The sequence below is a fragment of the Sinocyclocheilus grahami genome, unplaced genomic scaffold (genome assembly GCF_001515645.1).
Source record: "Sinocyclocheilus grahami isolate Dianchi unplaced genomic scaffold, SAMN03320097.WGS_v1.1 scaffold241.1, whole genome shotgun sequence".
NCBI lineage: Eukaryota > Metazoa > Chordata > Actinopteri > Cypriniformes > Cyprinidae > Sinocyclocheilus > Sinocyclocheilus grahami.
This window is the reverse complement of record NW_015505420.1, coordinates 847,716-873,011: the sequence shown is the minus strand read 5'-3', so window position 1 is coordinate 873,011 and position 25,296 is coordinate 847,716. Positions and strand designations below refer to the sequence as shown.

Sequence of the window (25,296 nt, the reverse complement as noted above, 5' to 3'; positions counted from 1 at the left end):
AAGTACACAGATGCACTGACACATAAACTATGGAATTACAGATGCATGAATTATGCATTATGAATTCAAAATCTTAAAGAAGTTCCAAAAAACGTTCACTTACGGTCAGCGTGAGCGCCGCTGCTGTGCTGCGTCTGGCCGGTAGAGGCCGCTACCGTGCGACAAGCTGATGATGACACGCTTCCGCTTCAAAACAAGCGTCGCTTCCTGCTAAAGTTCAACGCGGGTTCTACGCAGAGAGTTTGAGATGAGCAGAATAAATGCATTAGTTCGCCATTATTAATAACTCTATTAGCCACACATTCACTTGTTATTGTAGTGAAGCTTTACAAAGATGGGAGACGACCCGGACTCTGTTCCAGAGAGAGAGATGAAGGTGAGACCCTTACCGGCTAGCATGACTCTTATTATTATTATTATTATTATTTCAGATCGATATGAAAAATTATATTGAGTTACTACTTGGGCTGAAAAACAGTAAAGCAAAACGCACTAGGTCTCTTTGTGAGCTTTTCTGTTATTTATATGATGATCCCATACCTGTTCATTTTTCTGTTGAGGTTTTTTTTTATTATTTTTATGTATTTATTTATTTTTACCTGTATTATTATTTATATAATACTGTATATTTTCTATTTCTTTTTTTGTAGTTTATATTTGTTCAGTACCTTTCTATTATATGTTGGAAATCAATAAAAAATTAAAAGCTTAAAATAAAAAAAAGTGGTTCTGTGGTTCTTAAAAAGTCTCAGTTTGCCTTTCCGCAAATTAAAAGCTAAAAAGGTCTGAAATCGTAGATTTCATAAAGTCATGGCATTAAATGTTGCACACGCTGCAAAAAAAAAAAATTAATAAAAAAATCACAATCTTCCTCCAGTATTTGTCTTGTTTTCCCATACAAATATTGAAACCTTTAAATCAAGATATATTTACATGAGATGCAAAACTAAGATATGAAGTCTTGTTTTCTGAAAAACTGAACTCAATTGTAAAAAGCTTTATGCTTGCAAACAAGAACAAACTGATCTGTTGATGGGGTATGAAAACTTGTTTTCCCTTTGAATTGAGTTTGCTTTTAAGTAGAGTTTGGCAGATGGACCTATTTGTTCTCGTTTTAAGCATAAACTCTCATAAAACAAGAAGTAAATGTATCTTGATTTAAGATTCTTTAAAGATTTGCGCTAGAAAACAAGACAAAAATACTGAGGAAGAGCATCAGTTTTTTTGCAGTTTGATCACAAGGTACAGTAAAATTATTTCCATATTGGTTTGGAGCAGAGAATTAATTTTCAATTTCGACGCATTGCCAATACGAGACATTTACATTTAGTGAACGTATTGCATTCCCTTCCAATTTTCTTTCCCTGGTCTCATGAACCCTGCGGAAAGCAGTAATCAGCACTGACGTACAGATGTGCTCTTCTGTGCTTCTCAGGACTTCCAATTCCGTCAGATGAAGAAGATCCGCGTGTTCGAGTCTTCTGCGGATCTTCCCAAGGAGCGCTCCAGTCTCCTCACCATCTCCAACAAATATGGCCTGACGTTCGCTGGCAGAGACAGGAGTCTGAAAGTGTTCTGGACGAGAGACGTGATTGCAGCCGGCCGTCTGGAGGGAAACCCCAATGACACGGGTAAGAACGCATGAACCCTGTGCTGCTGCGCTGTGACTGCGCTCAGGCTCACGTGTGTGTGTGTGTGTGTGTGTCTCATCAGTGGAGTGCTCCTGCGTGGTCACAGTGGCTGTCGGCGTGGCGATGCATCACATGGCTCTGAGCAGCGACGAGCTGACGCTGTCTGTGTGCGGGACGGGGGACGCTGCCGAGCTCACGCTGGACCTCTACGATGTCCGCACCTTCCTCAACAAGGTCATTCAGCTCTCCTAAAAATATTTCAGCTGGGCTTTCACTTGTTTCCTCCTGATACTGTTAATGTTGCCCGCGAATAAAGCCATTGTTGCTGATATGGCATTAAAACATAAATAAGCAGCTTTACAGAAATAAACACAAAAACAACAGTGATGCAAACTTAAAGTAGTATACCTCATTTTAGACCATTATGTTCTTATTTTTAAATTTTTATTTTTTTTACGTCATCGGAATGGTACAAAACTTGGTGATATTGGTGGCACTTGCTATATGAACACACAACTTGTAAACATGATTAGAAACAGTTTAAAGGTCTTAAAACTAATAGTATAGTGTGGTCTTCTTCACTGTCAAAAGTGACTGCCATAGGAAATGAATGGGAAATATGAAAATACAGAGCAATTTTCTGGGATACAATCTACAAAAATATAGAGGTCAAAGACGAAACGTCCCATTTTGGTGTCCGCGTCAAATTACATTCACAAAGGTGATTTTATATACTTAGAAAGCATATTAAATGTAGGGTTGTGACGGTGAGGAAATTTTCCCACCGGTTAATCGACGTGTGACAACACCGGTATCACCGTGGGGCGTTCCCTCTTTTCCTCGCTTTCCAGTCAAGTCTGCTTTATTGTCAATTCTTCCACATGTACAGCACATGCACACAGAGAATTGAAATTGCATTACTCTCAGACCCTTGGTGCATACAGATAACAGATATAATTTTAATTTTAAATAGCTTGTAAAAGCTGCGTGCGCATTTTACTTTCACTTTCAAATAGCGACAATTCGGCGTAAAGCAATTGTTCGTTTTTAGTTCGTTTGAACTTCCCCTCTTTTCCTTGCTTTCCTTCACTTTTAAATAGCTTAAAAGCGCCGTGCGCATTTTACTTTCACTTTCTCGAATTAGTGGCAGTTCGGCGTCAATTGCTTTAAAACTTGATAACCATGTATGAATGCATATTAGTCATTTTAACTGAACTTAGGACTGGTGCTGGTGCTTTTTGCTTTTTGCTTGTTGTGTGCGTTTGCTCGAACTGATTCGCTGAAATCAAAACAGGGACGATAATAGGTGAGCACCAGCCAATGAGATTGTCGTTTGCGCATTAGTTCCGCCTACTACAGGAAAACCCGGCAGTTCTTAAAAGCTGAAGAATTCCAAAGGAACTGTTATTTTTACAGGAAAATACAACAAAGTATATCGTTTACATGTAGCGCATCAATTCTGCATGTTATGTAAGAGACTCACTCTTTGCGCGTGAGAGAGAAAGCGACGGAGAGTCATGCGCCTTCACACTAGAAACACATTACTCCAAATACACAAACACAGGTGCGCTCAAATGAACTGAAAAATATCACAGATCGCTTGACGGAGAGTGAAACTCTGAAGCGCTCAGTCAGAGTGTTCTGTGAGTGAAAATATATCTGTGCTAATCATATACTCAGCCTCCAACTCACACACTGACGAGTAAAATCTGAGAATTGATTAGCCATTGGCTAATATTAGACATCATTTAGTCGCCCAGAGTGAAGATTTAGTCGCATATGCGAGTGATTTACTCGCAATGTAGAGGGTTCACAGTCTATGAGCACGAAGCGCTTACAATGTAAAAACGGCAAAGCACAAAGGGAAGAGAAATTGATGCGTAGTGTATTATATCTGTGCAACAGTTATTGAGCCTTTCTTTTAACAGTTTTAAATTTCAGTTACTGTGCACGTTAAAAACAATTTATAGTCTTTTCTACGCCCGTGTTTTGTTCTCACAGACACCCGGTAGCAAGTAACAAAACATTAAACTCTGGCAAGAAGATAAAGTCCTTTTTGTAAAATCATAGACATGTATTTACAAATCAAGTATAATGGGAACACAGAATGATCTTGGAGAGAGCTTTACCGAGCTGACTGCTGTAACCGAACGAGACCAGGGTTTAAAGGCTGAACGAATGACTGACAGACACACCGGAGAAAAGAGTTTGTGTGAACTTTAATGTAAGGACTTAAATATTCATATGTAGCTCACATTAAGCTATCGTATGGCTTCAGAAGTAACACAGAATAATTCGCACAATCGGAAAAAAAAATAAAAAAATCTCGGATTTGGATCGGCCCTCTCTGACCAATACCCGATCCGAGAAAAATGGCACTATCAGAGCCGATAACCGATATGAATATCGGATCGGCGCATCCCTAATTTTTATTACTATAAAAAAATCAAAACGATGGTGAGGGTCGGTGCCACGGTGGGCAAGTGACGTAACCGGGGTTGCGGCTTAACATCGGTATCACCGTCAGCAACGTCTATCGTGGCAAGCCTAATTAAATGCTAGTAAAGTGTCTACTTTTCAAATAACTTTTGTGAAAATGTAAAACGTCAAAATATGGGTAAAATAATGTTCCATCATTCAGCATAACAGATATATTTATGTAAAAATGTAATGACATACTTATTCTGGTCTGTACTTATTGGAATATATGAAAGATGTCATACTCAATTTTATTATATATTAATTGATGACAATTTCTTCCTGACAAACGGGTAAAACCTAGTGGTTTGAAGGATAGTGACAAAGATTTAAAATTACAATTAATTAGTTTTTGTGGGCTGCACTGTGATCCTTAAATAGTCTTTTAATGTCATCTAATGATTCTTGTTTTGAATATGCCTGACAAGATTTGTTGGTGTATGAACTACTATTGTTACACTGAATGACGTTTTAGTGGGTGTCTTCAGTAAATCATGGTATTTCAGTGGATTGTACTGTTGTTTAATAACTTGATTGTTCAGCTGATAAAGCATCTTCCTGAAAAGTAAAAATTCCACAAAGCAGTTTTTAGAGTTGTGAAAATTAGATGATTTTAGACCTTTATACAGCACATACCAATGTAAAAACTCTTAATTATGTGTTCATTTCAAACCTGCAGGCGCATCTAGTAATTAAACCTTGGTGTTACATATGATTTTCTTTTTCTCCCTCCAGATGGCATTAATCTGCCTTTCATCCACTGGATTTCAAATACCTTTGCTTAAACACTGCATTAATCTGAAATGACATTTTTCTTCTAATATTTGTTTTAATTTATATAGAAATAAATTATGCATCATTTAGAGGTGATTATTGTCTAGTACAATGAAATCCCCTCAAAATACAAAATGTTAAAGAATAAATTTGATTGAAACAAAATGTAGTACATTTATGAAAAAACAAAATATTACGCTTATTGTCTTCAGTCTGTTTTGAGGATCAAGAGTGTGGTGAAGACCAAAGTGTTAATGTGTGTGTGTGTGTGTGTGTGTGTGTTTGCTCCAGCAGGACAGACAGGAGAAGCGTCCCTTCACCTCTTTCAGACCCATGGCCGCTGCAGACACGCTGGTCCAGGATCTGAAGTGGAGTCCGGTGGACGCGTCCCGTCTGGCCGTGTGTCTGTCCGATGGCAGTATGATGGTGCTGGACGTTCAGGACTCCGTCAGTGTGGTCGCTCAACTTCCTGCCTCTGCGGGAATCACATGCGGTCAGTGGTTACTGTGTGCTCTCTTTATTCTCACAGTGCTAGTTCTCAGTCTCTAGATATCTCAAGCACTAGTTATTCAGTGTCTTTGATCTTATTTTTAAGCAGGTTGATCCGTTCCTCTCTCTGTCTTTGTAGTTTGCTGGAGTCCCAAAGGGAAGCAAGTGTCTGCAGGGAAAGAGGACGCCACAGTGGTTCAGTTCACTCCTGTAAGTCTGTGCATGGCTGTTTATGACAGACAGATCTTCACTTTACCAAGAATGATAACTAAATTACTCGAGCCCGACCGATATGGGGGGGTTTTTTGGGACCGATACCGATAATAAGGGGGTAAAAAAGGCCGACATCGATATATCGGCCGATATTCTTTGTGTATATTATAGTAAAGTACCAGTCAAAAATGTGGACACTTTCCCATTCATGTGTCCAAACATTTGACTGGTACTATATATAGAATACAGTATATACATAAACAGAATATATATAAATAAACACTTTTTTTGCAATGATCACTCAAATGTCGTGATAAAACACTTATAATGACGTCACAGAGATATGTAATGATGGAGGCAGGGCATTTAACAATTTAACAATAAGCTTTATTATCCAAAATGAGTCTGACATCAGTGCACTGAACAGTAAATTTGAAGTTTATTAAACTTTAATTCAATTCAATTCCATTCAACTTTATTCTGTTGAAGTTTTTCACTTTGGGACATTTATTCATGGATTTGCGCTTCTGTCTTCACACACAGACAAAACTTACTAGAGAAGTGTGACATAATATACCTCTGTAAATAAATATAAATTTGCGTCTCGCACACTTTAATGCCCTTTGAATGTAACGTGTACGTTCCCTTAGATTCATTGCGGAATATCATGTGAAGTCCACTTCGCAGGGCACTTACGTTCGAATAAGCCAACGCTTGAATGCTGCTGCCTGAACAACAGACCTCCTTACTGAAGTGAAAGTGTTGGCTGGTGTCACTATCTCACGAACGTGCCGGCGGATCTCCACCAAATTCGGGGGATCCCTTCAGCTCGAGGAGCCCTCTCGAACGCCACCCTCCGCATGTCGGTAACCCCCCGGGATCGCTAGATCAGTTGGCGCCGGCCCGTGAATTTAACCCCCCGTAACTCCCGAACCCCGGGGGCTATCGACGCGGGGGTGGTCTCATTCGAAAGAGGGCCTCGAGACGTACACTCGATTCGCGTTCGAGCGGGTTCCTCGAGCTGAAGGGATCCCCCGAATTTGGTGTGGATTCTCTGCGCCTTTACGGAGATATGGCCGTTCAAAATTTCAATGGTTTTCCATAGACTTAAGCTTTAAAGCGTTTCATTCAGGTCACCAGTAGCAAACAATGGAGCACGCTCTTTTGGACAAACTAAGTAATTACACCATTTAAATTATTTTATCTGCGTTATATGTTCTGTAAAAAAAAAGGTTCATATCGGCAGCATATTCGCCGATAACGATATATCGGCAACAAGCTCATATCGGCCAAACGATATATCGGTCGGGCTCTATAAATTACACACAATATCGTTGTGTTTATTATAAGCACGCACAGCAGTTTTGTCGTCTGCTGCTTTAAATGCTTGAGCTCTTCAAAGCAGGATGGACTCTGATTGGCTGTCAATGTTTTTATCATTCATTAGCTGGAAAAAAATCTCTCTGAAAGTGTTAGAGCAGTTATTGAAACTTTTAATAGTTCTAGTAATCACCCTTGTGAATGGGCGTTTCGTCCAGTGTCTGATGTCATGCTGTGTGTTTGTATCTCAGACCTTACAGGCCAAGAAGGTGATTCCTTGCCCCAGCTTCTACAGTCAGGATCACCCTGTCAAAGGTACGACAGCTCTTACAGTGACCGTGTTCCTGTATAGATGTGATGTCAGCACTAATCAACCTGAGCGTCACCACAACTTTAACCCAAGACTTTGTCTTGTGAATTGGTATTGATCAAAATGAGACTGCAGTTTCAATATGATCGATCAAAATGATCTAATTGCAGTTTAAAATGCATTTTAAGCTCCAAGTCTGTTGTGCTTGTTTGTAGGGCTGCATAATTTCGTCAAATATTTTGTAATTGTATGAGACTATGAAATAATAAAAATAATTATATTAATAACAGAGTTTCTGCAGGTGTTAAAAAGGTCTTAGAATGTCTTAATTCACCCTTCCTGTAATTAAGGCCTAAAAAGGTCTTAAATCAGAGCAGAAAGCCTTAAATTCATGAAGATGTGGCATTAAATGTTGCACACACTGCAAAAACAAAAAAATAATATCTTCCTCAGTATTTTTTTGTTTTCCAGTACAAATATCTAAACGTCTTTAAATCAAGATACTTTTACTTGACATGCGAGATAAAGATATGAAGTCTTGTTTTATTGATCAAAATGAAATGAGTTTATGCCTAAAACAAGAACAAATGAAAATCAGTTTTTCCTATTAATTAAGTAGATTATTATGAGATATGGGTAACACTTTACAATAAGGTTCCATTAGTTAATGTTAGTTAATGTATTAACTAACATGAACAAACAATGAACAATACATTTATTACAGTATTTATTAATCTTTGTTAATGTTAGTTATTGAAAATACAGTTGTTCATTGTTAGTTTGTTAATTCACAGTGCATTAACTAATGTGAACAAGCACAACTTTTGATTTTAATAATGCATTAATAAATGTTGAAATGAACATGAACTAAGATTAATAAATGCTGTAGAAGTATTGTTCATGCTTAGTTCATGTTAACTAAAGTAGTTAACTAATGTTAACTAATGAACCTTATTGTAAAGTGTTACCGAGATATGTTTAATCACAAACTCATTCTGTTTTAATCATAATGTCATTTTGCTTCTCCAGTAAATGCATTTTACTGGAAAATCTTTGGACATGCACTGGAAAACAAGAAAAAATACTGAGGAAGAAACTTTTTTTGCAGTGTGATCAGATATGTAATAAATTATATTTCTATTTTTAATATATATTTCTAATAAAATATATATTTCGTTTTTTTGTAAAATGAATTTAAAAAAAGTAATGGATATCTGTAAGTTTCAGCATATTGAGACATTATCAAATTTGACAGTCTTCATAAAACCTGCAGAAACCCTGAATAATAATAATAATTAATTTATGATGATGATTATTATTACACAAATCTATTACACAATTATAGTTACACAAAGCATTTGCTTGCAATTTTACAAAAAAGCATCCACTGTTTATGTAATAAGAGAAAGAAATATAAACTTGTCCATTAAGTCCATGTTAATCCACAGTCATTTTTATACCTGCCGCACATCACTTCCACTCTCATAAGTAAGATCTTAAGTGTTTGAGTCTGTGCTGATTTGTGTATATGATCCACAGTGCTGGACGTGTTGTGGTTGAGCACGTATAACTTTGCGGTGGTGTACGCAGCGGCTGATGGGTCTCTGGAGACACCGCCAGAGCTGGTGGTCGTATCGCTGCCCGTGAGTAACTCTTACAAATCACACACTACAAAACCATTCAGACAGGACTGTGATGACAATGTGTTAACTGTGTGTGTGTCAGAAAAAGGATGAGAAGAGAGACGAGCGCTATCTGAACTTCAATGACCTGGTGTACGGCACCTGCACAGAGAGGCAGCATCACTACTACCTGTGCCATATCGAGGACTGGTGAGACTCGTCTACATGTCCTGCGCTCTGCATTAGCTTTGTTGGTCTTCTAGCCAGTCCGGACAGTTGCCAAAAATCAAATGAAACCGATTTCTCCTGTGCAGGGATCTGGTTTTCGCTGCATCGGCCGCTGCTATTGAAGTCAGCATTATCGCTAAACAGGAGGACAAGGTAAACACTCGCCAGAGGATGGGTCAGCAGCATGAGTTATTATCATAAACTAAAACTAAAATCATAATAAAAAAAAACACTTGATGCTTAACTTGAAGGGATAGTTCACCCAAAAATAAAAATTTTAATTATTGTTCACCTTCAAGTTTTTCCAGACCTTCCAAAGGGAATTTCTTTAAGCTGCTGAACACAAGATAAGATATTTTGAAGAATGTTAGGAGCCAATCAGTTGACTCTGTAGCCATTGACTTCTATAGAATGAGGAAAAAATACTATGGAAGTCAATGAGGACCAGAAACTATTTGGATACCAGCATTCTTCATAATATCTTCTTTTACATTCTTCTTTTACATTCTTCATAATATCTGTATCTTCTACGACATGCGGGTGAATTATCCCTTGAAACCAAAAAATAAATAAATATTTTATTTCAGCTAGGTATCATGGCAGAGTTTTTCATTTTCATTTAGTTTAACTTGAACTGAAATAAATTAAAGCGTTAGTTCACCCAAAAATGAAAATTCTATCATTAATTACTCACCCTCGTGTTGTTCGAAACCCGTAAGACCTTCGTTCATCTTCGGAACACAATTTAAGATATTTTTGATGAAATCTGAGGGCTGTCTGACCCTCCCATAGACAGCAAGGTAACTACCACGTTCAAGGTCCAGAAAAGTACCAAGATGATCGACAAAGTAGTCCGTGTGACATCAGTGGTTCAACTGTAAGGTTACGAAGCTACGAGAATACTTTTTTGTGCAAAGAAAACAAAAATAACGACTTTATTCCACATTTTTCCACGTCACTTTCATAAAAAGTAATTGTATCTCAGTGATACTCAAATAACACCGGTCAGAAGTGTTTAGTCACAGAGGTCTGATGTGATGTTGTGTTGCAGGTGAACTGGGAGCTGTGGTTGCTGGAAGACGCCAGTCGAGCGGAGCTTCCTGTCACAGAGAACAGTGAGGACACACTTCCTGTGGGCATGGCCATCGATTACACCAGCCAGGAGGACATACACCTGTGTAAGAGCTCCTGTGATGGTAGACTGTGTTTTTGTGACTCAGCAGTGAGCACTCTTTGCACTTCACCACTTATCTGCTTGCATAATTCCTTTATGTGTGAAGCGGGTATGCATGGAAATTTTGATTTACCCGATAAGACACATTTAAACAAGAAATTACGTTTTAGAGAGCTTTTACACATTTTAAATACCTTGCACTTTAAAATAAGCGTCTGTTTGAGCTGATATGACATTTCTTTTCCTAAGAAAGTGTTTTATATTGCTGCTGCAGAGACATCCAGACACAAAGAAAGAACAAAGACTCTACAGCTAATGGAAATAGTTAGTTTTAAGAACAACTTTAAGGCCCAATCCCAATTCTAGCCCTTCCCCTTTCCCCTACCCCTCCGTTTCGCGCGTTCACGTGAAGAGGTAGGGGTGTCTCAATTCTCTTTTGGTTGGAGGGGTAGGGGGAAGGGAAGGGCCAGACAGCCCTTCAAACGAAGATTTTTCGGGACCACACTTCAAACGAAGGGGTATGAATTATCTCTGCGTAAACTGGCTTCAGGGGCAACATGGCTGCCCGAGCGAACTAAAAGACATAAATGTAAGCATTTTTAGCATTAATAAAAATTTTAACGAAAAGTAATCATTTGTTTTATGTTACATTCAATCGGGAGTTCATATTTACGGTCATGTTACTCAAAGAAATGTTAGCAAAAAAATCGCTGCTAACTAACATCATATCGTTACAGACTGCACGATAGTGCCACAACATATTTACATGTCTGATCAGGGCGATAACCACCGTAGACATTGAGGGGGGCTAGTCCCCCCAATAATTAGAAATCGCTAAACCCTTTTTTCAAATATTGCCATTTAGAGAGAGAGAGTTGCGTGAATGCGCGTTTCTCTTTTTAGAGTGAGTTTACTTAAATAAAAAAAAAACAAAAAAAAAACAGATTTTATCCTCTCGTTGCTGGAAAATATAATGTAGCGATTCAGTATATCGTTACAGACTGCACGATAGTGCCACAACATATTTACATGTCTGATCAGGGCGATAACCACCGTAGACATTGAGGGGGGCTAGTCCCCCCAATAATTAGAAATCGCTAAACCCTTTTTTCAAATATTGCCATTTAGAGAGAGAGAGTTGCGTGAATGCGCGTTTCTCTTTTTAGAGTGAGTTTACTTAAATAAAAAAAAACAAAAAAAAACTGATTTTATCCTCTCGTTGCTGGAAAATATAATGTAGCGATTCAGTATTTAAATTGTTATTAATAAGTCGTGGGGCAGCGTTGACAAGTTTCTTTTCTCCTGGATGTGTGAGCTGCGCGATCTCCGATATGTATGCGTGTGTGTGTCAGTAAGCAGTGCATTAATATAGAACGGTAATTAAAGGCTCTAATGCACACCAGCATAGGTGTGTACTGTAGGAGCTAAACGACGTATGACGACGTGTGACGGCTTAGTAGTGGTGTCCCAATTCTAAGTATACTTGTTCACTCTTTACAAGAACCATCTAACACTACATTGTTAAAATACTTTTTGTATTAAAGTATTTAAAGTATTTGTCTTAAGTTTCAGTTGCAAATGTTCAAACACTTAACTTTTAACATGTCAAATCCTGTAGCTTTTATTTGGCAGAATATATTGATGAAATGGTGTAAAATTCTGTGCACAAAAATGTCAGAAATGATGTGAATGTAAATGAACTGAACTTAGCAAAAATTGCACGTTAAACTTTGTTTGTTGTAAAATCACTTCTTGTGTCCTCAGCTGATGAGAAGAGGTTGCCTCCGGCGCCGACGCTGATGTTGCTGTCTACAAATGGAGTTCTGTGTCCCTTCTCTTTACTGAACCTCAACCCAGCGGTCAAACAGCTGACCATGGCTGCCATCCCGCTGCCCGAGGACGGAGAGAGAGCGCCTGCTGCCAGTAAGACCACGGCCATGTGACTCGCTCTCTGTCAATGTTTAAAGCACCCGATATATCTCACAGCACACTTTGTTCTTTGCTTAGGAGTAAAAAAATGGGAAATTCTTTGCCTTTGCAGCGGTATAATGTTAGCAAACATCTCGACACATTTAGAGGAAAATGTAAAAATGTGCTGCACACTTTTGCTCTCAGTAACAAACACACAACAAAATGATAATGGTGAGAAAACGGCAGTTAAGAAAGCATCAAATCATAGTGATGTGGATATGTTTGCTCCAACTGTGAATTCATTACTCCAGTCAGGTTTATATAGCACTTTATACAGTAGTTTTATTAAAGCGAGCAGTTTTATAGTATTAAACATGAAATAAAATGTCAGTAAAATTAGAACACTTTCAATTAGTTTCTACTATAAAAGCAGCTCTTTAGAGTGTTCATGGTTTTACACGCGTCTGACCTTATAACGGACTGAACAGAAGAAATAGACCAGAGAAGATTTCAACGGCACCTATTTATTTCTAAAAATGTAATTCAGTTGTAGCATTTTAAATCTATCATTGACTTTTTTTAAAGTGATTTAGAAGATGCAGGGTTTGCAGTCCGGTGACTTTGTGTTCTAACACACTTCGTTTCAGAGTCGTCGTCCTCCTCTTCTGCTCCCGTCTCTGCAGCGTCCTCCATCTTCCCATCTTTCCCAGCATCTTTTGGCACAGCCCCGCCCCCAGCCACCTTATCCTTCACAGCCCCGCCCCCAGCAGCTACTGCTGCTGCCTCCTCGGTCCCGCCCACCTCAGTGTCCTCCACAAATTTCTCCTTCTCTCTTCCTGCTCTGAGCTCTGCCGGTCCCTCTGGCTTCTCGCTGGGCTCCACCGCAGCTGGTTTCTCCTTCAGCGCTCCCAAACCCTCCTCAGACACTCCTGCCTTCTCCTTTACTTCCTCCTTCGCGCCAAAGGAGGTCAGCAGTGCTCCAACGGCCATTCCTCCTCCGCGTCCGCCTGCCATGTCTCCCATCATCAGCGGCCCCAAAGTGCCAGTGGAGCCTGCAACACCTGCTGTCAGGATGAACCTAACTGACAGGTGAGCGTGTGATCTCAGATATTATGTTATTTGGATAATCCTGAATGATCCGCAAATGAGAGTTTGGCGTGTTTTGTGGCAGGTTTCTGGTGGTGGAGGACTCTCTGGCATCAGTCGCATCTACTGCCCAGCCATTTTCTTTGACCTCCACGCCCAAACCCGCAGCAGTGGAAGTCAGTGGCCCGACGACAGCAGCGCTCAAACCAGCTGTCCCTGCAGGTACACGCCCACCTCACAGCTTCTCAGTCCAGACATTCCCATAAAGGGGTATTTGTGAACATTCTATATAGGTGCATTCTAATTGTTCACATTACTCTTGTATTTATGATAAATTCATAAATTGTCGTATATACACATTTAGGATCATTCTTCGCACGCTTTAGGCCCCTACAGTGATCAGAGATGCAGTATTAAGGTGCGAGATGTTGATGTTGTTGTTGTTGTAGTAGTGTTGTCTCGGGCCGCTCAAATCGGCGCTTCTCCAGCTGCTCCGCTGAAACCAGCCGCAGTCGCTCCTCCTGCGTCCAGCGCTCCGTCTGCACAGGTACAGCACTGAAGAACTGATGAACCACCATCAGAGAGGTCCAGTCTCGTGTGTCTTGCACAAACTGATCTGAAGTGTGTTTCCATGTGTTTTGTGGCAGGTCGTGTCTGTGAAAGCACTGGAGAAACACCTGCAGCAGAAGAAAGATTCGGACCCCGTCATGACTGGAATACTGGAGGAGGTAGAGCCCAAAAATCACGTATACATCTGAATAGCTGTTATACTGATGCTAATTGAGCGCCTGTTCTGTCCTCTGCTCAGATCGGACACTTTGAGAAGGAGCTGGACGATCTGAAGACTCGCTGCAGAAATGCTGATTTCAGGGTGGGCAGCACAGACGACATGAAAGACCTGAGAAAAGACTCCGAGAACTTACATGCCTTCACACTGGAGATCAGAGACACCACAGAGGTACGACGTGCACCTAGGGCTGATATGAGATTTTTAGAAAGTTCTTCTTATTGTCTTCTATTTTTGATAATCCAGTGAATTAAATGTCTCACAAAGGAAGGTTACTTCATAAAGAAAACATAATAAAATTAGATGATCACAACCAAACAATGAGATTATTCATCATGCAAAGACAGCGTTACATCATGAAACATCTGAGTTACAAATAGCTCAGACTCCGAGCAGGTAAAGCGGTGTTTCACATTCATTATCAAGGTTGTCGTGGCCCATCACGGCCACAGCTTCATAATGAGACGGAAGTATTTTTACACTTCTCTTAATAACAAAAAAGGTCTCTAACATTGTGATTTGCACCATTGCTTTGGCACAGCATGTCAAACTAGAAGCAAAATCACAATATGGCTTTATCAAATTGTGAAAGTGTGTTTTTGCTCTGGTATTGTTTTAAGCCTGTTGTATCAGCTGACTTCCAGAGCTTCTTCATATTTTGTGTGGTGGTTAGTTTACAGTAGTGACAGAACTTTATTGAACCAATAAGGGACAATATTTCCCTTCTTAAATTGATTTACAGGTGAATTTTTAACTTGCTGAACTACCAGTAGGTGGCAGCAAGTCACTGTCTTAATGAGGGAGTCATTGAATCATTTGATTGGTTCAAACAGCTGATTCATTCAGGAACATGGCAAGTGACTATATGAATGTCATTTAATAATTCACTCAACTGATTCGTTCAAAAACACATATTCAATAACAAATCACAGCCATGTGTTGCTCTGTGAATTCTGGCTTTGTTTGGAACTATTTTCCTTGGTGAATTTGAGCAAAAAAAACATGTGACCCGTGCAGGCAAAATGAGTCAGAATGTGCACAGGCTAATTTTGAGCTACAGGCGCAAAAAAACAAAAAAAAAAAGTGAAAATTGTCGATTTTAAGGTTTTCACAAAAATGAGTTCATTAAGCCCTCGTCTAGCGATCCCAATGCTCCAAATAATAACTTTAGATGTTTAATTACCTTTATTTGTACGTTTTCTGATAGGGAGTACCTTTTCTCCGCTCGCTTTTCACGCTGACTGTCATCTGAAGCGCACACATAAAGGCGCTTCCAACAGCGCGCGATCACGATAAATATAAGCAGAATTACAGTATTTAAGTATTCACACAAACATAATCTGTTAAGTCTTAAGTGAATGTTTGGGGAACTGTTGGGGGAAAACATCTGATGTGTAACATTATATTAGATCCGTGCATTACAGTAGGTCTTAATATATTGGCCGTCTGTCTCATTAATGTTAATCTAACAATAGCCTAAAAGAAAAGAGGGAATCACTTGCTGCTCTTGATTGAACTGCTTTTGTAGTTTTAATAATAAATTAATTTGTAATGAACACACTAAAGGGATTTTTACATTTGATTATTTGTTTTTACTTGAATGCTATTTGTTTAGATGTAAAATGAAAAAGGTAATGCATTATTTGTTTCTTATATTTGTTCTACTGTTTTTTTTGTTTGTTTTTTTTGCATCTGTTCTTATTTATAATAATAAAGATAAAATAAAAAATAGCTATATTGTGATTATTAATGTAGTAATTAATATTAAGAAAAGAACTGGAGGAAAAGATGCAACGTTGCTCTGGGATTTTTGCTTTGGAACCTTTTCAGAAAACTTAACTCGATTTTTCTCAAAATTGACTTTGCTGACTATTGACATCAAACGGGTGTAGCTTAGTAATTTTTCGTCCGATTCCAATAAATCATACATCATTCTGAAGGTCTTTTAATGGAAAATGTGAAAATATAAATAACGCATTTTTGAAAATGTGCTTATTGTGACTCATTTTGCCAGCACAGGTCACATATGCTGTGTCTAAAATCTATCTCGCAACATTAACTAAATGTTTATTGAACTCATGTATGAAATCAGTCACACTTGTGATCGTGCTGATATTCAGGAAAAGGCACTCTTGCTTGTGTGGTATTGCTAAACTATGTCATATGATATAAATATAAGACAACCCCATATAGGGGCATTTTTGCATCCATATCTATAACTATACTAAATATATTCTAGGCAACATCACAAAGTGAAAGTGTGGTCTCAAGACATGACTTTGTTTTCTTTTTGTAATGGATTAACATACTCAAATGTCAGCTCCAATGTTACCAAATGAATAAACTAATGCACAATTTAAAATAAATGGTTATAAATGGTCATGGTCAATGGTTATTTGAACATTTTAGCACTTGATATAAAACACTTTTGAACCCAAAATGATGCCTTTGACCAATGATGATCAAGAGTTTCATTGAGCCTTGTTATAATACAGAATATCATACCAGTCTGTTTCGGTTGAACATGAACTGTAGATGTGACCGTAGTTTTGAGTTGTTATGAATGCATGTCTGACCATGTCGAACTGTTGAACGTAGTCTCTTCACGGGGACGTCAGCATGCTGAAGACCAGTCTGCTGGAGGGTTTTGCTGGAGCGGAGGAGGCGCGAGCTCAGAGTGAACTAAACCGAGACAAAGACTACCTCCAGCTGCTCTACAAGAAACCACTAGACCCTCGGCGAGAGGAGCAGCTCAAGGTCTCGTCCACCTCTGATCGCTTGATCATCATATGAAGTGATAACGTGTGCTGAAAGTGTGGTTTTGCCACAGGAAATTCACCACTTGTACCAGTACGTGAAGTTCGCCATGGAGGACGTGAATGCTGTTTTGGACATGGAGTGGGAGAAACACATGGAAAAGAAGAAGAAGAAACAGAGGTGAGCATCTGTGACATTGTGCTTTATTTATTGTCTGTACGACTGAGCGTCAGTGTTTGCTCCCCCAGTTATATGATCGCCCCGGAAAGAGAGGCTCTGTTTACAGCGCTGTCCAATAACCTGGACATCATCAACCAGCAGAAGCAGCGCCTGGACCGGCTGGAGAGTGACCTGCACAAGCTGAGGCTCTGCAGAGGGACATCAGTGTGGGGCTTCATCAGCCAGACGCCCTCCACACCCTCAGGACAGAGGTGAGAGCACATGTCTACCGCACAGGGCGTCATGATCCACCAGTAATGGATTTAGCTATTAATGATAACTAAAATTGAAAAATATGGCCGGTAACCAGTTAATAACATAATGATAATAACCCAGGGCCATAACCACCATAGATATTAAAGGGGGTAAGTCTAGTGGTCGACCGATATTGTTTTTTTTTTGACTGCCGATATCTAGGAAAGCAGGGTGGCCGATATAAAGCCAATATAATTTGATGTATGTATGTAATATTGAAGACATTTGAAATCCTTTGAAAATGGATTCAAAAAATAAATATGTAAAATAAACATACTTTAGATGACAAAGTATTTTTCACAAATAAATATTTAATAAAAATATCATTAAAAAGGAAGTAAACACTGTAACCAACAGGGCACTCAGTATTCTGGGAAGTTTGTGTGCATTGGAAATTATATTTTTTTTAAATAAAGCCAAGGTAACACTCATTTTACATACAGCACACAGTGGAAATGACATGAATATGGCAGTGGGCAAATGCATAAAGCGCAGCATAATTTAAAATCATGAGTTTAAAGTTTGTCGATCGTGCGTCTCCAGTCAAGCTGAACTCTCCTCCTGTCCGCATTCAATTCACACGGATCGACCGTCACGCAGAGAACACGCGATCATGCAGAATACAAATGCACACTTCACAAGATCTCACAACTGGATCCGACTAACTTTGCAAGGTTTATGAAATTAAATGTTCATTAGACATTCAAAGATTTGTTTAAATGATGTAAATGTGTATTTGCTGAATGCTGACAGCAAAAGATAAAGTATTATAATGTTTCTATTACTAATAATATAAAAGCAATCGTTATAATACTTTTTGTATACATTTTAATTCCTTTGTTTAATCGTTCTATCTGATTATTAGATAGACTTCTATCCATATTAGACGGAACTGTTAATGACGACAGCGAACAAGAGGGAGAATGTGAGCACTCTGTGCTCAGGCGCTGCCGCTCTCACCGCCATCAAAATAAAAGTCCAGCCTCGAACGCATCGGCCAAACAGGAAAACGGATCGGCTGATGCCGATATTTAAAAAATGCCAAATATCGGCCGATATATCGGTCGACCACTAGGTAAGTCCTCCCAAATAATTAGAAATGGCCAAATTTTCCCACCCAAAATTTGAAATTATTAAGTTACATTTGTTGTTATAATAACAAAATGCTTTAAAAGTTACATTTTTGGGCTGGTTTGCCTCAGCGGTCTAACAGCGCTCGTCACGGCCTTGTAATAACATGATGATATTCATTTTATCAGGGCTGTCGATTTGATGCATTTTTATTGTGCATTTAAATTTTTTAGATGAATTAATTGGCACATTATTTAATTATGTTAAAAATTGTAATTGCTTGGCAGGCCTAATTTGAATACATTTTCACAGAATAGGCCTTAACACACGGTGGATATAGTATCAGGGTTTAAAGTTTTCTGGCACCGTGCCAGATCTCTGGCGTGTGTCGTTTGGCTGCAGAAAAAAAACATAGTCCTGCATTTAAAATAACTTTTTGATATCATGTTCGAGTTCATGAGTTCGCCTACCAATGGAATGAGAGGAATACAGCTTTCACTCTCAACCAAACTAACATTACTAGTCAATTAGAAGTAGAATGGGCGGGTCTTGGAAAAAGTGTGGTTGAGATCCAGCTGCAACCAAGTGCTACTAAGCATGGATGCCGGAGCAGAGACGTCATGTTGGAGAGTAGCAAGCAAACATAGTTGGCAGGATGGAGAGTAAGTTTATGAAGCATGGGGAAGACGTCCAAATTGATAAAGGACTTAAAAAATAAATTTCGCTGGGCTTGGATAGAAGAAATAAGCAGAGACCGCAAGCCTTTTGGTAGCTGATGTACGAAATTAAGAGAACCAGGTGCTTCTGCACGTTGTGCTCGAGAAAGCTAATGTATGCAACCAGCGGTAAAAAAAGTGCTACCACGTCACGAATTTGACCCGTCACGAAAGTTTATCATATGCATGTGTTTTTAAGTTTTGCCAATTTAAGCATTCAAAAGGTTTTAAACCGTTCAAGTGCAAGAAATTGTGAAAGAGAACTAAATTCAGTACTTGAGCCCTGTTTTATTGTCTATTACTGTCTATTACAGTGTTCGTAATAGATACTGTTTTAGTCGTAAAATAGTGATAATTCAGACTGTACAATCATAGTTTTGATTCGAATACTTCACATCCAGTCGGGCAGCCGCATACAGTCTAGCAGCAGAAATTCAAATATTTAAATGCATCCGAAGCTCAAATTGGATCTGAAACTTTGGCACACGCTCAGAACTTCTCATAGTTCCTGTACTACTCTGCATTGGAAATGAATGACTCTTGGTCTTTCGTTTATCGGAGATATAGTGGAAAGGTGGCTTTACAACCCCTACAATGTAACTGTCAGTGCTGATTAATTGGTAAAAACCATATATCGTCAATTTCTACTGAAGGGCTGAAATACATCTGGAGCCCATGCTGAAAAAGAGTGGAGCGTTGTGTGTTTTTGATAGTGTCATACTGTCTCAGGATGAAACTCTCAGAAGATTCACATGTTCTGTGTGTTTTACAGTCTGGACAGTGAACTGGAGAGTTTGAAGGATTCTCTTCTGAAGGCCAGTCTGGAAACGGCACTCAAAGTTCCTGCCAAATCACCATGTAAGAGCTTGTGTTCCTCTGGTCATTCATGAGCTGTTCACCACAGTTCAGTCCATCATCTCATGTCCAGCAGCACAGTCTGAATTATTCATGCCATTAGACTCAACATGCTTCTGCTCACAGATGAGCTATAGTGAGTTGTTGATCTGAACACATCTGCCATTGACCTCATTGATGTCACTGTGTGTGTATGTACAGCTAAAATGACCCCAGCCAAACAGTCTCAGCTGAGGAACTTCCTGTCAAAGCGGCAGACTCCACCGGTGCGCTCCACAGCTCCAGGTACGTCACCTGCATGTGCTTGTGATTGTGTGCATGTGTCTAGAGGTGTGCCATATTGATAACAAAAGATGTGATTTTTTTATTTTTATGAAATTGTCTTAATGAGTGAGTAAATTGAATCATTCATTTAACTGATTTATTCAAAAGGCTGATTCATTCCAGAACGAAGCAAGTGAATCATTGATTCGTTAAAAAATGCTGATAAATTCAGGAACAAAACACTGCTGTGTTGAGATAAACAGTGGTTTTCCTGTGGCTTTGTTTGGAACTATTTTCAAAAGCAGACAATATTGTGTCTAAAATGTAGCTCACAATATTAACTGTTGTATAAAATCAATCACATTTGCAGTTGTGCTAATAATCTGAAAAAACAAAAAAACAGCAGGATTGCTTTTGTGATATTGCTTAACTATATCATAAATATAAAACAAAAGCTCTATCATAAATATAAGTATAAGACAAAACATTTTTGCCTCCATATAGTCAAGACACATTTAAAAGCAGCTTTACAGTATTAAACAGGAAAATAGTGTTGATAATGCAAGAGGACAATAGTAAACACTACATTTTTCAGTTAAATTCAGTTCTTCATTGATTCAGTGACGCCATCATCCAGCTCAGTTCAGTTCAAATAGTATCTGTGCAATCATGTCGACAATATTGCCAAAGATTAAGTGTTAGACGGTGTTCTAGGTTATTACATGCTGAGTTTTTTGGTCCAGTAATTAACATCTCTGTTTGTTTGTTTTTTCAGAATTTAGCTGTAGGAAATTACTAGTCATCCAGTTTTTTTATATCAACCATGCGTTCTATTAGTTTTGAAAATTGGTATGCTTCATCGGCCGCAAAGAAATACGAAAAAAGGGTAACACGTAAAGTGTGACAAGCAAAAGTTCCTAGTATTGAGCCTTGTGGTACTCCATACTGCGCTTGTGATGGATATGATACCTCATCATTCACTGCTACGAATTGATGACAGTCAAATAAGTATGATTTGAACCATGCCAATGCACTTCCACTTATGCCCACAATTTTCTAGTCTATTCAAAACAACGCTAAGATCCAGTAGCACTAATATATAGATACAACCACGATCAGATGATAAAAGAGCAGATCATTTGTAACTCTGATGAGCAACTCAGTACAATGATATGGTCTAAATCCTGACTGGAAATCCTCACAGATACCATTTTTCTCTAAGAAGGAATGTAGTTGTGAGTATACTGCCTTTTCTAGTATCTTTGACTGAGATCGGTCTTTAATTAACTAATTCTCTCAGATCAAGTTGTGTTTTTTTAATGAGAGGCTTAATAACAGCCAGTTTGAAAGTTTTATTGAATTTTAGGTCATTCTAACGGCATTCTACTAGTCCTTCTACTAGGGCTGGGTTTTGACACAAATGTCACTATTAGATTCGATTCTCATTCACAAGCATTCGATTTGATTACCGATTCGATTAGATATATATCAGGTACAGTACATGCCAAACTAATGCTGTAAAATATACATGAGAGTCAGTTGGTGCTACATACTATAATATTGAAGGTTAAAATGAACTGATTTGTTAAAATTACACTGAAAGGGATAGTTCACCCAAAAATGAAAATTTGATGTTTATCTTATGTTTATATATGTTCCTGTGGCTCAGTGGTAGAGCATTGCGTTAGCAGCGCAAAAGGTTGTGGTTTCAATTCCCAGGGAACACACATACTGGTAAAAAAAATGTATAGCCTGAATGCACTGTAAGTCGCTTTGGATAAAAGCATCTGCTAAATGCATAAATTATTATTATTAATTATTATCTGCTTACCCCCAGGGCATCCAAGATGTAGGTGACATTGTTTCTTCAGTAAAACACAAACTAATATTTTTAACTCAAACCGTTGCAGTCTGTCAGTCATATAATGGAAGTGGATGGGAATCACGGATTTGAGAGTCAAAAAAAACATACACAAACAAAACCAAATTAAACCCTGCAGCTCGTGACGACACATTGACAAGGCTCGAAATTGCGACCATTTTGGTCGCATATGCTCCCGAAATTTAATCTGTGCGACCTCAAAATATACAGTGGGTACGGAAAGTATTCAGACCCCCTTAAATTTTTCACTCTTTGTTATATTGCAGCCATTTGCTAAAATCCTTTAAGTGAATTTTTTTTCCTCATTAATGTACACACAGCACCCCATATTGACAGAAAAACACAGAATTGTTGACATTTTTGCAGAAGCAAAGGGTCTGAATACTTAGGATCATGTGATATTTCAGTTTTTCTTTTTTAATAAATCTGCAAAAATGTCAACAATTCTGTGTTTTTCTGTCAATATGGGGTGCTGTGTGTACATTAATGAGGAAAAAAAATTAACTTAAATGATTTTAGCAAATGGCTGCAATATAACAAAGAGTGAAAAATTTAAGGGGGTCCGAATACTTTCTGTACCCACTGTATTTGGGAGCATTTGTGCGAGTGCATATAATTGTTGTCGTGCGACCTGTTTTCATTTCTCTAAAAACGTTCAGAGTATATGTTGAATGAATGTTGATCCACCAGCCGAATAAAAGGCGTACAGTTTTCGGAGAGAGTAGTTGAAAGACTTCTAGTGGCTCTTCTATGAAAATGGTTCTATGCACTGCATTCACTGTAAAGCCTGTGGGACAGAATTTGCAAGTAACAGCGTTTGCCACCGAATCTACACATTTCGTAATTGTTGTTTTACGATGTGCGGTTTGACAGAGAGTATATTGCAAAATCCAAAAAAACACACCTACAGAGAGTGCACGCATACATGACGTGAAGTCTATTAGGTTTAGATTAGTGTGCATACGCATTTAGAGTGCGTTCTTTCACTGCATGATTCAGTCTATTAAAATGCATCACAAAATTCAAGATATGGGCCTTTACATCATTTCATATAGTTAGAGGGTAGGCAACGTCGGTCCTGGAATGCGATGTCCTGCAGAGTTTAGCTCCAACCCTGAAAAAAAACCTCTCTTGTCTGTAGCCTTAGTAATCCTGAAGACCTTGATTAGCTTGTTCAGGTGTGTTTGATTAGGGTTAGAGCTAAACTCTGCAGGGCAGCGGCACTCCGACGTTGCCTATCCCTGATATAGTTAATATCACAAGAAGAGTGCTGTTTTCTCCAAAAATCAGCATGATTACAAATGTGATATTGATTTTATGCAACTGTTCAATAAAAAAAGTTAATATTAAGAGACTTACGTTTTAGACACTAAATTGCCTGTTTTTGCTCCATTTCGCCAACAAAAATAATTCCAAGCACAGTCACAGCTCTGTTTTGCGTCTGAGCAACATGAGGGCGTTTCGTTCCTGAATTAATCATTCGTTAAATGATTCGGTTCAATCGCAATGACTCGCTTATTAACAGTGACTTGCTGCCACTTGCTGGCAGTTTTAATTTCACATGTAAAGTTTCAAATATCAGTATTCAACATTTTATGTTTACAATATTAAAATATTATTTATGCATGTGTAACTGCAGGCTAAATGCATTCATGTCCTGTGTAAATGCATCTAAATGCCATTTCAGATGCAGCTTCTGTGTTTCCTCTGCATTGCAAAGATGAATTTTGTTGATTGATACTTTCATTTGCTTGATAACAGCCTAAATGTCTTATTATAATTGACTGATTAAATATAAGAATTTGACTCAAATGATAATGCACACTTTTTGAAAAAATGGCTTTAAGGTTTTAAAATGACCATAAAAGGTAAAAAACTATTTAAACTTATTGGAAAAGATTAATTTCTGTCACTGCTGTGAACTGACCACCACACAGAATATAAAAAATTTTAGGAGTCAGGTGTCCACTGTAGTCCTTAAGATATCAGCACAGTAACACTCAGTCAAATTATTGTTAGCGATAAAATCCCAGAAAATTTCGAGATATAATTTTTTGTCAATATCGCACACCCCTAGCTGCCAGCCGTTCAGTGCAACTGGCAGAGCTGAATGTAAAATTTAACACCGCATACACCATCCTAACCCTCGCCAAAGAAGAGCTTAACTTTAGGTTGTTTACAAAAGAAATCTGTCAGTGTTCATTTCATTTTCCCTCTTCTTCAGCCCTTTCTTTTTCTCGCGGTAGTTAGCGGAAAACAGTGACTGAGAGACTGAAAGCTAATATTAGCCAATACAAAATCTGCATTAAAGTTAAGAATGTAAGGATAAAATCTGTTAAAATATAATTAGTAGTTGTGATGCTCATACATTTTTGGTGAGTGCTCCTAAATTTTTGCTGGTGCTCCTAACTTTTTGAAGTTGGGAGCACCAGTGCTACCAAGTAAAAAAGTGAATTTCGAGCCCTGATTGACGTGTAAAGACACAAAATGGACCTACAGATCTACAATCTCAATTAGGAGTGTCAATGGTCCATTTGATAGATAGGTGGCGGTAATGCACTTATAAGTCTGCGATCTGCCGTAAAGCAAGAGGAAGAAGACGACGACGTGTCAGCGCCGGCTGAAGAAGACGACGCGAACGCGCTCAGGACAGTTCAGACATTGCGGTGAATCAGAGGTAAAAAACGATATAAATACTGTTCAGTTTCTTGCACAGACCGATCGTTTCGTGTCTTTACACATTAGTGTATTGTCACGAGCCGCAGTGTTTTATTTGGTTTTGTTTGTGTATGTTTTTTTTTACTCTCAAAGCCGTGATTCCTATTCAATTACATTATATGACTGACAGACTGCAACGGTTTGAGTTAAAAATCTTCGTTTGTGTTCTACTGAAGAAACAAAGACACCTACATTTTGGATGCCCTGGGGGTAAGCAGATAAACAACACAAGTTTACTTTGTTTTTTTTATATATATATATATATATATATATATATATATATATATATATATATATATAAATAATGGTGGCTGTCATAAAAACTTGGTGAATTTATTCAAACATAAATTAAACATTGAAGAACAGTCAAATTTATAATGAATATGTTATATGGTGCATATATTTAGCAAAATGCCCCTCTCTACTGTTTATTTTTCTATCCGACTTATGAGTTTATGGTCACCGAATATGTTTTCCTGAGGTAAATGTGACGATACGTGACATTGTTTACAAGACGTTATATTGACGTCTTTGCG

At 38.4% G+C, this 25,296-nt stretch overlaps 1 protein-coding gene across 5 annotated transcripts in view; it reads left to right on the top strand.

Moving 5' to 3' along the window:
* The first annotated feature begins 208 nt into the window (after positions 1–208).
* nup214 (nucleoporin 214) overlaps positions 209–25,296 on the top strand; it is a 59,137-nt gene continuing 34,049 nt past the window's right edge. For 4 of the 5 annotated variants that reach the window (XM_016289150.1, XM_016289149.1, XM_016289147.1 and 1 more), the window contains exons 1-21: positions 209–376; positions 1,436–1,631; positions 1,714–1,865; positions 5,178–5,376; positions 5,512–5,582; positions 7,157–7,220; positions 8,755–8,858; positions 8,941–9,047; positions 9,152–9,218; positions 10,117–10,243; positions 12,004–12,162; positions 12,798–13,239; positions 13,322–13,458; positions 13,686–13,783; positions 13,884–13,964; positions 14,045–14,194; positions 16,622–16,780; positions 16,854–16,960; positions 17,029–17,211; positions 19,814–19,899; positions 20,098–20,181. In XM_016289150.1, the coding sequence (XP_016144636.1) occupies positions 335–376; positions 1,436–1,631; positions 1,714–1,865; positions 5,178–5,376; positions 5,512–5,582; positions 7,157–7,220; positions 8,755–8,858; positions 8,941–9,047; positions 9,152–9,218; positions 10,117–10,243; positions 12,004–12,162; positions 12,798–13,239; positions 13,322–13,458; positions 13,686–13,783; positions 13,884–13,964; positions 14,045–14,194; positions 16,622–16,780; positions 16,854–16,960; positions 17,029–17,211; positions 19,814–19,899; positions 20,098–20,181 (2,815 nt within the window). In that variant the 5' untranslated portion in view covers positions 209–334. The remainder of the gene's footprint in view (positions 377–1,435; positions 1,632–1,713; positions 1,866–5,177; positions 5,377–5,511; positions 5,583–7,156; positions 7,221–8,754; positions 8,859–8,940; positions 9,048–9,151; positions 9,219–10,116; positions 10,244–12,003; positions 12,163–12,797; positions 13,240–13,321; positions 13,459–13,685; positions 13,784–13,883; positions 13,965–14,044; positions 14,195–16,621; positions 16,781–16,853; positions 16,961–17,028; positions 17,212–19,813; positions 19,900–20,097; positions 20,182–25,296) is intronic. The other variant, XM_016289148.1, reaches the window with a different exon arrangement.